The sequence below is a fragment of the Sinohyriopsis cumingii genome, chromosome 18 (assembly GCF_028554795.1).
Source record: "Sinohyriopsis cumingii isolate HCF-2022 chromosome 18, ASM2855479v2, whole genome shotgun sequence".
In the NCBI taxonomy this organism is placed as follows: domain Eukaryota; kingdom Metazoa; phylum Mollusca; class Bivalvia; order Unionida; family Unionidae; genus Sinohyriopsis; species Sinohyriopsis cumingii.
In genome coordinates, this window is record NC_142978.1 from 43534059 (window position 1) to 43550657 (window position 16599).

General features: G+C 35.0%; 1 protein-coding gene across 1 annotated transcript in view; it reads left to right on the forward strand.

The window, feature by feature from the left end:
- Positions 1–4629: 4629 nt before the first annotated feature.
- Positions 4630–16599, forward strand: part of LOC149776510 (uncharacterized) — a 42164-nt gene continuing 30194 nt past the window's right edge. Inside the window, exon 1 of the mRNA XM_089940950.1 lies at positions 4630–4865. Within this exon, the coding sequence (XP_089797076.1) occupies positions 4706–4865 (160 nt within the window). The 5' untranslated portion in view covers positions 4630–4705. The remainder of the gene's footprint in view (positions 4866–16599) is intronic.

Sequence of the window (16599 nt, forward strand, 5' to 3'; positions counted from 1 at the left end):
TTTGATACTGAATATATTATGATCTTGTCGGGATTTTAATATTTACCAATATCAACACGTCATGGTCTGATATGTTGATGGGGACATGCAGATCGAATGCAATACAAAAAAGGGAACGTATAATAGATGAATGCCATAGCATACTTCCTCGCGTTCATTCTTACGCAATTCAGACCTGTGACTGTCTTCGTCGTATGATAAAGTTATCGGTCTCATAATATATACATAGATTTTATTTCATGTTCCCATTTACAATTATGTCACGTCACTGGAAAGATTTGAATTATTTTTTTTATTCTGAATTTAGACTATATATTATGCTACATTTTGCACTGTGTATGAACTCATTGTTATATAAGTTTATGAATGTTAGCATAACTTCTAAAAAGTCGTCACTTGACGTCATCGTTTTAATATACATATTCCTAAATGACATTAATGGTATGCTTATTTAATTCATATCCATGCAGACGAATTTTGAATATACTTTTTATTCAAAATATAGCAAAAAGTGTAAATTATTTCGAAGGTATGGTATGTACTTTTAAATCCGATAATACGAGGAACGTTTGATTCGAAATCTTCCAAGAAGAGTTTTTAAAATGTTAGAATTTCGTACCTTATTTCAAAGAGACAAAAACATCCTTACGTTTTATCTACATTCTGTCAAGGAGACGTCATAAACTTTTTTTCCATCAAATTTCAGTTCATTAAGAATTTTCATCCACTTAAGTAAAATTGTCACAAGCTGAGTAGAAACGGTAAATACTCTGGTTCATGTCAGACTGATGTTTAGCATAGTCGGCAGCATATACGAGATCACGAATATATATTTCTTGCAACTTTGTTATTGCCCTTTGTCTCTTCACATCGAAGGGCTTCCAATCCGTCCGGTATCTTATGTCAATTTCAGTGTCACATTCACGCAAGCCATTAGTAAATATGGCATAGAACATTATACGGTCGAGGGTTAAGGTGCAATATACATTTTGTTTGACTCCATGAGTGATTGGGAGTAGTTCAGATAACTGAACGTCATCGTCATCCACAACACAAGCAAACATGCCATCAAGAAATAGCTCAGCCTTTAGGATTCATTGATTTTAGCAATTGAATTTTGCCAGGATCATCCAGAGGCCACTTTCGCTGACGGTGTCAAAGCTTTTGTTAGGTTGATAATTATCTTGCACATGTTGAAGTTTTGTTTCTGGCATATCTCTTGGAGCTGACGAGCTGCAAACACCAAGTGTTTAGTCCCATATCCTTTCTTGAAATCACACTCACTCTCAGGTTGGAGCCCTTCTTTAATGTGATACACAAGGCACTTGAACATAAACTTAACAAGGATTTTCGCGGCTATTGACAACAAGGACATGACCCGATGGTCGTTTCAGGATTATCCGTTGCCTTTAGGTTGAACAAGTGGACAATACACGCATCCTTGTTATCTTGGTTTATAGTTTCTTGAGACCTCATTGGCTAAATGAGTTTTGTCAGTTTCAGTGCCATGCACGAAGCTTCGACTTTGTAGAATTCTGCTGCTATAGCATCTGATCTAGGTGCCTTGTCATTTGACAGCAGGTCAACTGCTTTCTCAGTTTCAGTCAGCGCTGGATGATCAGCACGTGATATACTGACTTGAGGCATTCGATCAAATGTCTCCTCAATTTTAAGATGATTAATGACTGAATATATTATTAAATTGTTCCGCTTATCTTTATAGTATCTTTTCTTTGTCAGTAAGCTGAACAGTACTGTCAGTACTCAGTGTTATAGATGTTTGTGATGATTATGCCTTGTAGCCTACCTTCAAATTATCATATAAGTTATTCCTGTCTTTCCTGTCTGTGTATGACTGAATATCATCTGCTGTGTTACTCAGCCATGCGGCATGCAACTCTGATCTGGCATTGGACATTCCCTTTAATGTTGTCCAAGGTTGATTTGTCTTAGATAACGAAGTACTCTCTTCTAAACATGCCTTATGTAGCTAATAATTTAGATTTTCTTTAGGACAGTGTCGTTCTCATCATTAAAGCCAGTGTTGATGTAAAAGTGTGGTGGGGCCGACAGAAGGTTTCAGATTCCCTTAAGGCTTTGAGGGTGCCCAGTTTTTTTTTTCACATTCTCAGAGTTAGCATCAGTTATTTCTAGACAGGCCTTTGATAAATACCTGTTCCATATTTTCCTGTTTCAAGTTTTGGAGACACTGAGATTTCTGGGCACTTATTTGCCTTGTGGTCTTCTGCTCGACTGAATCAGCAAATTGAGCTTTGAGACTATGCATATGTGGTAAGGCTGCACTTGTCATGGCCTTTGCACTCTTACATCCTGCATGTCTCTTCTCCAGTGCTTGAAGCGTGCATACATCTAGTGCGTCGCATTGCGGCTTGGCAGGCGTACGACCGTGTTGATGATTAGGAAGTAGTATTCATTGCATTTCCTCAGTAAGAGTGGTCCGTTGTTGTTGCAATTGCCAAAGAAACTTTTGCCAGTGACACATGGTTATATCTGGTGATATGTGATAACTCAAGCGTTGAAATCACCTTTTGTACTCCTGCTTTAAGAGACTTCGGGTCTCCATAAAATTTGTCCTTGGTAGGTCATGGTCGGTGTATAGGCGCAAATGTTAGTTGTATGTCTTTTTCGACATTGGGAATCTAATTTATATTATTCTGTCATTCACACCCATTGGAATATTTGTGAGGTTGTTGACTAGTGCTGACTCCAATTTCGTGTGGCGCTTCTTGTTCTCTGCGCTCCAGGATAAATTATATCCAGCTCCTTCTTCGGTGAGCTGTCCTTCTTCAGCCAGGGGAGTTTCACTCAAGGGTTTTATCTGGATGCTGAATCTGGCCATTTTCTCTACCAAACAATGCTGTTCTTCTCTCTGGTCTAGCGTCCCTTAGTGTGTGCACTATTGTCTTAAATTTAGACGTTCGACAGCTACCGTGGGATTCTCGTCAGCTGCAGTATGAGGACCAGTGGTAAAGTGAAGCAGGCACTACTCAAGGCACCTTTTCATATGATTCTTCATGCTAAAAGTGTGAGCATTATGACAGCAAAATGAGCTGCTTATTATTCCGGAAAGGAATGCCTATTTCTGCCCCAGTGAAAGGTGACCGTATTGCCCGTGTACAGGTCTGCAGATACAGCTCAGAGTTCATCTAGAGCTGCTTCACTTCTTCCCACGATTTGATTGTATCTGATGGTAGTGGTGGTGATGCTGGTGGAGGAAAAATCCAAAGATTTTCGCTTTATATTTAAGTGAGGAGACGTTTGCACAGCGACACCACAACTCTCTCATCCATATTTGTCTATATCTAGTGCCACGACAGCGATGAGACGTTTGGAAACTAGTCTGGATGCAGTGGATGGCCATCAGGCCCTTCAGCACCTGAGATGATGCCCTGGACTGTCACACAGTTTCTGTCATCTGTCTTCACATCCTAATGATGATTATTTCTGCTCGAACGCCTGATCCATCAGAGATGACCATCCAGAGTAAAGCCATGTGTAGCTGTACACTATGGATCAACAGTCACAGTTAGTACCGTATACTGTTACTTACGGAAGTACTCGTAGTCCAATCTCACATGGATAATACATTATTACAGTTTTCCAAGGTGTGTCTATCATACCAGTGACGACGATGAACAATAACTGTACACGATAAAGAATATGTGTTTCTGAATTCGACACGTGACCAATGAAATGGGCTGGAAAGGTCTGAAGGATTGTAACTCTTAGGTAAGTCTGGTGTGGTCTATGAAGGAACAGAGCGTATAAATTTATTTAGTTACTCGAAACTGCAGTTTATGAATATTATGATATTTTTCATACCGAGTTTTACAGATTTTGACACTCGCTTGTTGAAGAATTACCCGATCTGCTATATAACTGCATACATTAAGAAGTATACTATTCTACAGTTAAGAAATTCTGCACAGTTATTTTGTCCTAGTACATACGCGGCTGTGCGAGGAAAAATGAATCTCACAAATAGGGAACTAAACTATTGATGAAGACCATTGAAAAAGTAACAATTACCGCTACACTGGTCCTCCCACCGCGACGAAGCTATTTGCAGCATGAAAAATTGTCATACTTGTTGTTTGATGAAATATTTCAAACAATATCAATTTCGCTCAACCAAAATTTCTTATTAAAAGTGAATTTTGTTTACTACCTTTTTCCATTTGTACACCTAAAATGAAGCAAGTTTGGGAAAATATTCAGGAATTAAACTGCGAATGTCAATAATTGTAATAAAGTTTGAATTTTATTTTAAATTTATCACTGTAGTATTGAGTGTGAAAGTGGGTCAGCAATGTGCTATTTTTGTTACATTTTATGAATCATAATACTTTATTTTGGTAAGCGGAATTGTTGTATTGCCTTACTGCAGTATATGTCATGAGTTTACCTTAATTATGCACAGGACTTGATTTATTGCTACCACAATACTTCCACGTTTTTTTCACACTTAATATGCATGGCGGGAGAAGATACATATAGCTAGAAGGCCGGATGGCTTAGACAAAGGTATTGGGTGCCGGATGTCAGACAGGTTCATAATCTGCCTGTCCATCAACCAACTGACATAGAATGCTAATGAGACGGCAGATAGACTTCCTGATGAAATCTTGAAGGAGAATCACAGGATCTTTATGCATTACCCAACACGGGTCGAGAGCAGAGCAACATGGAATCTTGGTGCGGGATTCTGGCTCTTGTGATTGCGACCCTGTGTTCGGCTTCATTTCCGCCGCCAGCAAACAATGGATTTCAAGGAACACAAGAACAACTGCAGGTGATTGAAGCTTTTTCCAATGCCATCAAGGAACACTTAATGTCATTACAAGGTAGGTTAGTAAAATAGAAAATGAAATAAAAACATATCACGATCCTATCACATAAAGCTCATATGTTTATGTATGATTTTATATTAGGGGCCATTAAGGACGCAGGGCATATTGGATAAAATACTCGTGTACAAATTCTTACAGCTTGCGTGCATTTCAAGGCTACGATATATTAGCTACAACATATTGTGTAATTTACATAGTAAATTAGTCTGTTTACAAGCTTCCTTTCTTACCAAATTTGTAATTAATCATCGCCTTGCAAAAAACTAATTCAAGTATTTACTCTTACACATTACTCCTCAATATGATATGTTACATTTTATTCGAGAATGGTAAATATATCATCACCGTTTATTCGTCTCTGTTTTTAGAATTAAAAATTAGATATGGTCGTAATGATTGTTTTTCTTGGGAAATTTAGTTGAATTATTCAGGTACCAGGTTTACTAAATAGCTGAAATTGCTTCCTCAGGCTGAGCTGTTTGGAATATATTTCCTATTACCTGGTTGGAAATAATGATACTTTTACGGAATATGCAACAAGAATCACATTCTCGCAATCTTTAATTTTCCTTACGGTTGTCCTACAGTATCTTTCAGAAAATATAAGGATTATCTCAATTCGTTTGGAAGACCGCTCATATAGCTTAAGTGGTAAGAGCTTCGTTACAAATCCAAACATTCACACACACACACACACACACACACACACACACACACACACACAAAGAGATCATTTGGAAAAATAAAATGGAACCTGTTTGTTAAATTTAAAACCTAAATAAACGGATTTTGAATCCTTCTCATCAACTACAAAAGTATTGATACGGTGTGAAAACATAATAATGTAAAATCTCAAATTGACGAGAAATATTTTATCTCTTTAATGAAAACATAATAATGTAAAATCTCAAATTGACGAGAAATATTTTATCTCTTTAATGAAAACAGGCAATGTGATATCCGTACAAATCGTTCTCATAAAAAATATGATAATTCTGACATTATTTCTAGTCATTCTGTTTTATCTAGGAGATGAGAACGTCATATATATATATATATATATATATATATATATATTATATATATATATATATATATATATATATATATATATATATGCGTGTGTGAGTTAAAAAGGAATATGCTGCTTTTCTGGAATTGTTACAGGTATATGACAGACGTACTTTGTAGTGATAGCAATAGTATGTATATTTTGTAATACCAATAGCATGTATATTTTGTAATAGCAATAGTATGTATATTTTTTAATAGCAATATTATGTGTATTTTGTAATAGCAATAGCATGTATATTTTAATAACATGTACATCACATCATTTTAAGGTAGCAATCTATAGCAAACCTTTCCGAATAAAACACATATATTCTCTGATGGATTAAATAAATTGGAACGTGACAGAAATGCAACACAGAAAGAGGATATACTCAGTTTAAAAATTGCCTTTTAACAAGAAGTTCACCTGCCGGATTTTCAGAATTGATGAAACATTATACAAAGAAGCGATATAAAAAGGTTACATTTATTTGATTTTAAAACTATAAGCACATGTGTAGTTGATGCGCACACCTATATTTAGGAGACTGACACTTTTTTTTTATAGAGGGAGGGGTTTCTGATCATGACTTAAATTTTCTTTCTTTTTATCACAGGAAATTCCAATTTTGAAACTAAAGTGTTACATTAAAATGAAATATTGTCATTGAAGTCGGTGTAGGAGACACGTTTAAAACGTATTAAAACATGCTGCATCATAACCACCCCTCAGAACTTAAATCTTCCATTTTAAAGAATGTTCAATGGCAGACCAAGTATGTTCTAACGAAGCGTTACTAAGCAAAGACTGCTAAAAGAACTTTCCATGCTCACCTAAGTAAGAGGAAGGGTAATAAATCTAAATATATCTTTTAAAGAATATACACGGTATGTAGCGTCAGGTAATGAAGACTAGTGAGAAAGGTCACAGACCTCGTAATAATAATAATAATAATAATAATATAAAAAAATTTCACTTAAAAGGAATACAATTTTTGGGTATGAAAGCTCTATCATCAACGCGATTGTTAAACTATGAACAGACTATCCTATAACAAAATCACTTGCACAAAATTATATATATTTACACACACGCAGATATTCAGTTAGATAGATAGATAGATAGATAGATAGATAGATAGATAGATAGACAGATAGATATGTATATTTAATTTGCATTTTTTGTACTTTAGTTTTAGTTTTGTATTCATTATTTGCTGTGCGTAATGTAAAATTTTATGAATGACCTTGTCCACAATCATTGACAGTTTGTCAACAACATTACTTACATTTTCCAGACTGAAAGATAAATATTAGGATTATTATCATAGGTCTGAGTAAAGGACATTGTGTTGACCATATTCTCTATTATAATTTTACTACAAGAATCTTCTAATCAAAACAACGATTTTATCTTGTAAATATTTGAGCCATCTAGAATGAAATTTTCTATTAGGCAATAGTTTCCTTAATAAATTGCTAATTGTGACCTAGGTCAAGTAGAGGAATTTTTATTCCGGCAATAGCGTCTGAAGTAGAAATCAGTCGTATTGTTTTGTCCAGTATTTTATTTGGGCTGGATTTTATTTATTATTATTTATTCATTGGAAATACAAAGTTCTCATCTAAAAAAAATATTCTTAGAAATAGAAACTTACATTTATGGAGACATTCAAGCATTCAATACATTATTGAATCACTTTATTGTGATTTAAATTAAGATTATTGGCACACTATTCGGGCCATCACCTTCACGTCAACACTTTCAGCGTTGGGTTTATTTTTGGGAAGCCACCATAGTTTATTTAGATCTTTAATCATTATATCCTGTGTTAGCATTTCTAGGATTTTGCGGGATTTAATTAGCGAAACCGTACGTTCTTCTATTATCAATATATTTTTGAGAAACAAAGTGTTTGTTGAATTATACGAAACATGATGGTTTTTCGCTCTAGTCTGTTACTTTGTTTAACACTACATAGTCGTAATAGAAAATTGGAGGCTTATCCTTGGAATGCGAATTTTTCTTAAATATTTCAGAAAGCTTTGTTATTGATATATAAATCACTTTGATTTAGAAAATTTCTTTTGTTCCAGTTAATATTTCACATTTTAGAAATATTAAATGAAACCAAACAGCTTTTATAATGTCATCTAGAGAGAGAGAACGTTATTTTAAATCATACCCAAGAATGGTTAGAATCCTTGAAAATCGATGAATTAATCTAGCTTGCCAGACACCATATTCTTTCTGAGACAAATGATTCTTTAACGTAACAAGAAATGGAATATATTTTGGTCCAGTATTTGGCGAAAAAGAAAGTCTTGGATAAAAAAATACTTTGGACTTTATTAGTATGTCCCTATCTGGCGCTAACTTGTAGGTTATGTAATTGAAATTAAAATGCAAGAATGAAATAGAGATAAGAAAGCTTCAGCGTCGGGAAGAAGAAAGACAAGAACAATTAGATAAAGAGAAAAGATACAAGAAAATGCAGCTGCAGAAAGGTGAAAGAGATAAAGAAAGATAAATGCAGATGTAGAGAATAAGGGATTTTAAAACGGGCAAGATAAATGTACATCTCCAATTTACATACAAATTGAGGTTTTGATGTTATTAAAATAGTATCTTAGTACCCCCTGTTAAGGTTAAAGAAGCAGATAAATATTTTCTTTGTTTTAAAGCAAATGCTGAAAATTTGAAATGGCCAAGGACCATTGTACTCTGTTATTAAAAGTGCACTTTTATCAAGGATCATGACATCAAGGTTTCTTGTGAATACAGCAACATGTTGACTATGATCTACTTAAGGGGTGTATCGTGAAGGGTTATGGGTTGGTACCTGAGGCTTATCAACAAACGTTTAGGAACTATAAAAAAGAAACTGGACATACCCATGTAGAATTTGCATGAGAAAATAAGCAACTATTTGATAGGTGGTGCTTAGCCAAGAAAGTTGGTCAAGATTACAAAACTCAGACAGGTCATATTAGTTGAATGGTTCAAGAACTGCATCCATAGTGAGGTCCTGACTTACCCTGATGCCGAGAATATCAAAACCTTGAAAATGCTGCTCGCACAGCTGACGATTATTCCTTTGCTCATAAAGTTTCTTTTGGCGTAGTCTTCCACGCCGCATTCTTCTGGTCAAAGGATATTTCAACCTAATATGAGCAATTTAAACTGTCAGTTTGGCACAACTTTTAAGAATCATGTATCTGATACGCTTGATCAGAATCCTTATCTCTTCTTTCTTGCACGTATTACAAGAATAAAATGCTCTTCTTTCTAAGAGGTCAAGGTGACGGTTATGTATGGAAAGCAATACATTTGTTGGGATATGCTTTGTTAATGTTCTTTTTCACTGTGTAAATTTGTCGTCAGAAGTTTTCTTAAGACCCGTGAAAGTCGGATCATTGAGGTCTTTGCTCCTTGAGGGTATTCATTTATTACTAGGTAGTGACCTAGTTGGAGGTAAGATTGTGGTCAATTCGTTTGCTATTAACAAGCATTGTTTGGATCAGAAAGTAGATCCTGATGAATAAAAAATTCCTGATTAATATCCAACTTGTGCAGTTACTCGAACTATTGCAAAGAAAGTTCTTGAGAATGATATTGATCAAGAAATTATTCATTTAGCTGATATATATATATATATATATATATATATATATATATATATATATATATATATATATATATATATATATATATATATATTGGTCATGTTTTGGTGCGGTCAATTATGCGCGTCGTAGTGATCAATCGAAAGGTATTAGGCATGAGCTCCTCATTTTTAATACTCGTTCTCTTTATACTAATCTGGGTGATAAATGAAAATCACTTGTCGATGTGGCAAAAGATCATGAGATCTCCTGTTTGTTTCAGAGGGCTATGAGCAAAATTGGGCCACAGATGGATGTGTTTGTTTTTCTTTTCGTTACAAATTGAGGCCTTATGAGAAAATGAAGCCTACTTATGAGTAAGCCATCAAGGCGTTGTTCAAAAGACGTATATATGAGAAATTCTTATTCTAGCCAATGAATATGTTTTGACAGGTCATTTGGGGATCTATAAGACTTATCACATGATCTTAAATCATTTTACATCGGCCAAAAAATAAAAATGATTTAAATTCTGTAGGTCTTATCATACATGCCACATCCTAGGCAAACCCAAACAGAAGATACCCAAGGCTCATTTACATCTTATTTCTGCATTTTTGATTAACCATTCAACAGAGTCGTGGAAGACTGTGTCGGTCCCTTAACTAAGAGGACAAGTCAGGCAACACATTCTTCTTGACCATGCTGTGTATGTCCCCATGATTCCAGTTGGTAATTTCTTTGAGGTTTATTAAAACTAAAACAACAGTAAAAGCTTTGATAATTTTTTTTAAATAATCAATTTGGCCTTCTCAAATCTGTCAAATTTGATGAATTGTATGTCTGGAATTTTTCAACAAATTATTCATGAATTCAAAACTTCTGTCTATTATTGTGAAAGTCAAGTGGCTTTAGAAAGAGTTTATCAAACTTTGAAACATATGATCATTTGGTCATATTGTTGTGATTCTGGAAAAGATTGGGATTAAAGTGTTTATTTCCTTTATTTGCTGTTAGGGAATCAGTTCAAGAATCTTTATGATTTAGTTCCTCTGAACTAGTTTTGGGACACAGTATCCGTAGACTATTGAAGTTATTAAAAGAGACAATTTTTTCAAATAAAGTTACATATATTAATTTTCTTTACTACATGACTACTTTTAAATATAAAATGTTAAAGGATTGTGAAGTTGCAAGAACTAATTTTCACCCTACTCAGTCAAACATGAAATGAAGGAATGACAAAAAGTGGAAAGGGACTGTGTTTCCAGCCTGATGATAGAGTTCTGGCTCTCTTGTCCATACTTCATAATCCGAATCAAGCTAGGTACTATAGTCCTTACAAAGTGGAAAAGAAAGTAAATCATTTAAAATGTATCATTAATTCTCCTGGACGGCGAAATCAAAACAATTTTGCCATTATATATATATGTATGTGTGTGTGTGTGTGTGTGTGTGTGTGTGTGTGTGTGTGTGTGTGTGTAGTGTTGATAGAGATAACCACGTGAATCATGCGTTCGGTTTAGTTGTACATGTTCCTCACAGTGAGTATTTAAAAAATGGAATGCAATTGGACTATAATGGATTTGGTCTAACCACCCTTCGGATATCGGACGTTAAAATAATCTGGACCAGATACCTTCACATCTGCATCAACAAGTCAAAAATGAATTAAAACAGCTATTACGTGAATATGAGCACTTGTTTCCAGATGTTCCATCACGAACTCAAACAATTTAGCAAGATAATGAAATTGTAGAATTTGCATCTGTGAAACAGCATCCATACAGGATGAACCCACTCAAACAGAAATGTTTGAAAAAAGAAAAGTATTTTCTGAAGAATGATTACATAAAACCAAGCAAAAGTGACAAGTTCACCATCCGCATATGACCGACTTTAGTAAAGTGAATAGTATGACCAAACTAGATTTATTTCCATTGCCAAGAATCGATGGCTGCATTGACTCAATTGGAAATGCAACATTTATCACCAAATTTGACATTTGGAAAGGATTCTGGCACATTCCTCTGACGGAAAAGTTCCCCTTATTCTTATAATGAACATGATTATATCTGGTCTACATAATTGTGATGCTTGCATCCATGATGCCATCATCTACAATGACACCTGGAAAGATCACTTGGCAACAGTGGCCATCAAGTGCATACGTGCATATATTTACGATACTAGTGCTTAGATAAACACATGCACATTTAACTCTAATAACTCTTTAATTCACAACTATACACTCAATTAATGTCTAAGAACACACATGCATTATATTCATCGGCACACTAGCACTCTCACATTATTTCTGGGTACAATGACACAATTCAGTACAAGAGCAGTCGGATATCTAATTACAATTTCAGCTGATCAAGGGTTTGTATTAACGAGGTTATACGTGAATCAGCTATCGACAAGGGCAAGGAATTACAAAAAGTTATATTCCGACACATTAAAACACTTCTTGAAATGGTTAGTTCTAGACTAAATGCCCTGAAGTTCATTTGTAGTGATGTATCTTAGAAACGCTAAATATCTGATAATCTTAGTTCAGCATGGAGATATTATCAATTTTGTGAGACATATACGTCATGATTCTTTTCAGGTAACAAATAGTTTATTCTTTTGGTAGCCATTGTAGATGTGAGAACAACACATCATCTGGATTCAAAACAAGAAGTTATGAATTATATGCGAGGCCGTTTTCAGCAATTAATAACTTCTTAAAAGATTACAATTAGATGTGTTTATATGATTCGTACACCCATAGTCAATCGTTAGTGATATATAGCCAGAAAAATGTTGTCCAAGCAACCGGGAAGGAATACACTTTGACAATAATTCGATGAGAATAATTATGTTGACGACCATTGCACGAAAATGCTCGGTGTGTAAATTGAAAAAGAATTGAGTTTTGATCCGTGTAACTTAAGCAGTTTAGCTTCTAACAAAGTTCAAGTTTTGTATCTAACACTATATATGACTTGGGGATTTTGAGTGAGGCAGGGGATAGGGACTAACCTTGTCCCGATTGTCACTTTTCGTTCAAGATATGTTGACATACGTTCTGTTTTGTTCAGAACAAACATATAAATTGTTGAAGCAGATTTGAAGTTTCTGTTCAGTGGAGCTGAGAGATTTGCCAGATGAGGCTGACAAAGCTGGTTCTGGGAGAAAGTTACAGTTGAGATTTCACTGTCATGTGTCTAGAATTCCAATTTAACTTGCAGTGGTTTTGTGTTTCCATTTGGTTATTGGGAGTTTTGCAACGTAATCGGTTGAATTGCACAACGGTGGTGGGAAAATTCAGCTTTCCGTGTCGTTTTATTGATTTTATCTGTTGAGTTACATAACAGCAGTTGAATTTCAGTGTTATATGTCGAAAGTTCCAGTTTCATGTGTTGAACTCAATTATTTGCATTGATTTTTCCGTGTCACGTATTTTAATTTTTAAAATACACAGTAGTTGTTGACCATTTTAGTTTTTATTTCGAATGTTGAGATTTCAAGATTTTAATCATAACTGTCGTTGAAATTTTAATGATCTATGTCCAGAATTCAAGTTATCACGTTGATTGCAATTGTATGTATTGAACGTTCCATTTAATATATTGTTTTATTTTCTCTGTTGAATTACACAACGGTGGTTGAACGTTACATTTCATACACCTTAAAATCCCAATAGGTATAAGATGTACTATTTTATGCTTACTTTTGTATTTACACTTGCACTTGTTTATTATGTGTGATGTTGATATATTACATGTATTTTGTAATGCTGTCATGGGATGAATGTGATTCATGATTGGGCGAAATGACTGCCTTATCCAATACGCCTCCCCTCACACCATAATACCTGCGTAAACAAGGTCTGTAGTGACTTTTATTATGTGATTGTTTGTGATTTCGAATTTTAACGTAGCTTTAACAATTTTTCAGTCATATCGCTACGATGTCTGCAGCGTGGCAGTTTAAAGTGATGTCTAGCACTGGGGCATCATGCCGCAGACATGTAGCATGATGTCCCACCCACTCACATTATCCTGACACCAGGCCGACCAGTCCTAATCCTGAGCGCCAAGCGAGGCAGCTGTTAATACCATTTTTATAAGTCTTTGGTATGACGCGGCCGGGAATCGAACCCGAGGGGACGCTCTAACCACTGGGCCACTGGAGCGGTCTTTTATTATGTTACTCATTTTATTGTTTTCAATTCAAATTCCTTTATCAAAATGCTGAGTCAGTCTAGTGTTTTGTTTTGCTTAGGTTAGCAGTTTGTCTCACATTTATTGTTTGTCCCTGACCAATCCAACTTTGTATGTAGATACACCTAGGAAACAACCACTAATGTCACGTAAAGCAGGTCATTGTAATCTTATCTTTACCCTTCATTACTTCACCCACTGTTTATTTTTGAGCCCGTGTTAGTGGGAAGCACGTCATATCAGTCACCTTTCCAACGGCGGCATCAGCATCGTCAACAGTTCCGCTTTTTTGTTCTTGCAATTGTTTGCACGAAAGCCCGTTATAGATTTTCATTATACTTGGAATGAATAATTATGACTATAAGGTGATTCATTCTATATCAATCTCACTAGCCAATTTTGCCTTGGATTCAAGATGGCAGGAACTTTTTAATGTGGTCTGGATTAGCTTTTTTATTTGGTATCATTTCCTAAACGCCTTCGTAAATCCCCATCAAGCCTGGCATTCATCATTACAAAACTAAAGACAATTCATTCTTACTCACCATTATGACTTTGGAGGTAGGGTCACATTCAAACAAATTGTACAAGAAGGTGCTGGTTAAACTCAATTACTTACATTTCCTAAATACTGGTGGATTAATTCATATTTTGGAACGAGCCATACGGAGCTGAGGTAATTCGTTTGTTGACATACACATTTAGATTTAATCACAATCATGAAACAAGTGCGTCAGGGATTTTGTTAAGGTTTTGTTTTTCCTTGGGGGCAGGGTTGCCTATAATTCCTGAACTACTAGATGAGATTTTTTGATACTTGGAGTGAATCGTTATTTTTTGTTCATACATTGGATGAAACGTTGTGAAGGTACAAATTAATAGTGCAAAGTGCTGTCTCCACCTTTGGACGTTGGGTCAAGATCATAAGTTTTTAAATCACTCTGTTGACTGTGGTCTCAACATAAATGCCATGAACTTCTTGTGTTTAATCCAGGTTCTCACGGTTTATAAACGGCGATAGAATCCAACTTGGTGGCTATATATGTTTTGGTGAGTACTACAAACTATTACCAAATATGAACTTTTAATAATATACTGTATCAAAGTTGTGAGAAATAAATATGTGCACATGAGCTATGTACAACAAAAATGTCTCTGTCTTAAGCAAAGACCAACCTCAGGCCTAGCCATTTTTTTTCAGGACTTCGCAGCAGACTTATCTTTGCCCTGTTGAACTTTACCTTAAAAAAACCCCAAAATATTATTTCACAATATTCTCTCACAAGCAGTCTGCGAAATAGGATATATTTCACATATTAGCTTCGAGTTTACACACTCTCACCATTTTCAAATAGTATATAACCTGAATAGACCTTCACGTCTTCTCAGATTAAGTACAATTTTCAAATGCCTAAGAATACCTTTTTAATTAAATCTCCAATTGAAAGAAAAATATCGTAAAATAAACATTTAGGGAACATAGTTTAATCCGTAATTTAGTATAGTTGCGCAGATCCGCATGTCAGTGTCACAGGTACACTCATCTAGAAGATATTCAAAATGACAGACTTGAGGAGAAATTACAATGCAACACCGCTTACAACGTCTACAAATGCCCTGTCAGGTGTTGCTTAATATAGATGTGATATATTCCGTTTAAACTAGACATGAAACTGACAAGCATACAAAGTTCTTACATATGCATGCATGTCTTATGCATTACGTGCATCAATTTGACAGGCGTCTGTGATGACAATTGTATTGCATATTTTTTCCCCGGTTTCCATATATATATATATATATATATATATATATATATATATATATAAGTAACTGGAGTCTATAGCAAATTTCTCGATAATCTCTGCCAGCAATGGTTCCACTATTTCGTTTTAAAATATGCACCAGTATTAAGCAGTCAAACAAGTTACATTAGATGCAATAACTTTCTTTTAATAACTCATTTTCCCGTTAATTAGGGTTTCTCTTATTTACCAAGTATAAATGTTACAAATGTAAAGCTGAATAATATAAACTATATGATATAAATATATGGAACTACCGGTACTGCCCAAATAATTGTGAACCAAACTGAAACTCGACCTTAGTCATAAACGACTCAAATCAGTAAGTAAACCTTGTCAACACTGACTGGAAGTAAAATTTGAATCCTTAAATGAACTTAATTTTTCCCCAAACTCAAATGTACTTTCTTGCAGTTAATTAGAAAGAAGATCGTGTTACTATTCACATTTTCTGTGCAAGTAACCACAAAACACGCCAAGACATAAACGGTAAACAGCTGATATTACAGTATAGAGAAGCTGATAGTTCAGTTCAATACGTTATACACATGAGCCAAACAAGACGTCTGAGCATACAACAACAAACCTTTTCGCTCTGAGTAAATAACGAATATACTTCATCGAGTGATTGAAAAATTCTAATATTTTCCCACTTCCATGGCATGTAACCGTTATTCACTCGATACGAACAAATATCATTATATATTCTGAATGAATATGGAAAATTGCGAATAATTAGCACCCAAAAATTTAAACAAAACCTCGCTAGTCAGAGTTGGATACAACCGCTATTATATATAAAGAACAGTGCGTGAAAGATTACCTTAGCATTCTCTCCTCGGCATCAAATCAGTACACAATAGATTGGAAGTATTTCTTTTTTAGTCCCTTACGCCAAATGCCTCAAATGTGCCCCACCCCCGCCTCCCTTTATCCGGAGGCGAATCCCAGATACTTTACGCATGTATTCCAGAATGGTTCTAATCTGCTTCGCAAATGTTCTATACAATGTATCAAAATATATGTGACTTTTTAGATAGCTTAGAGGCA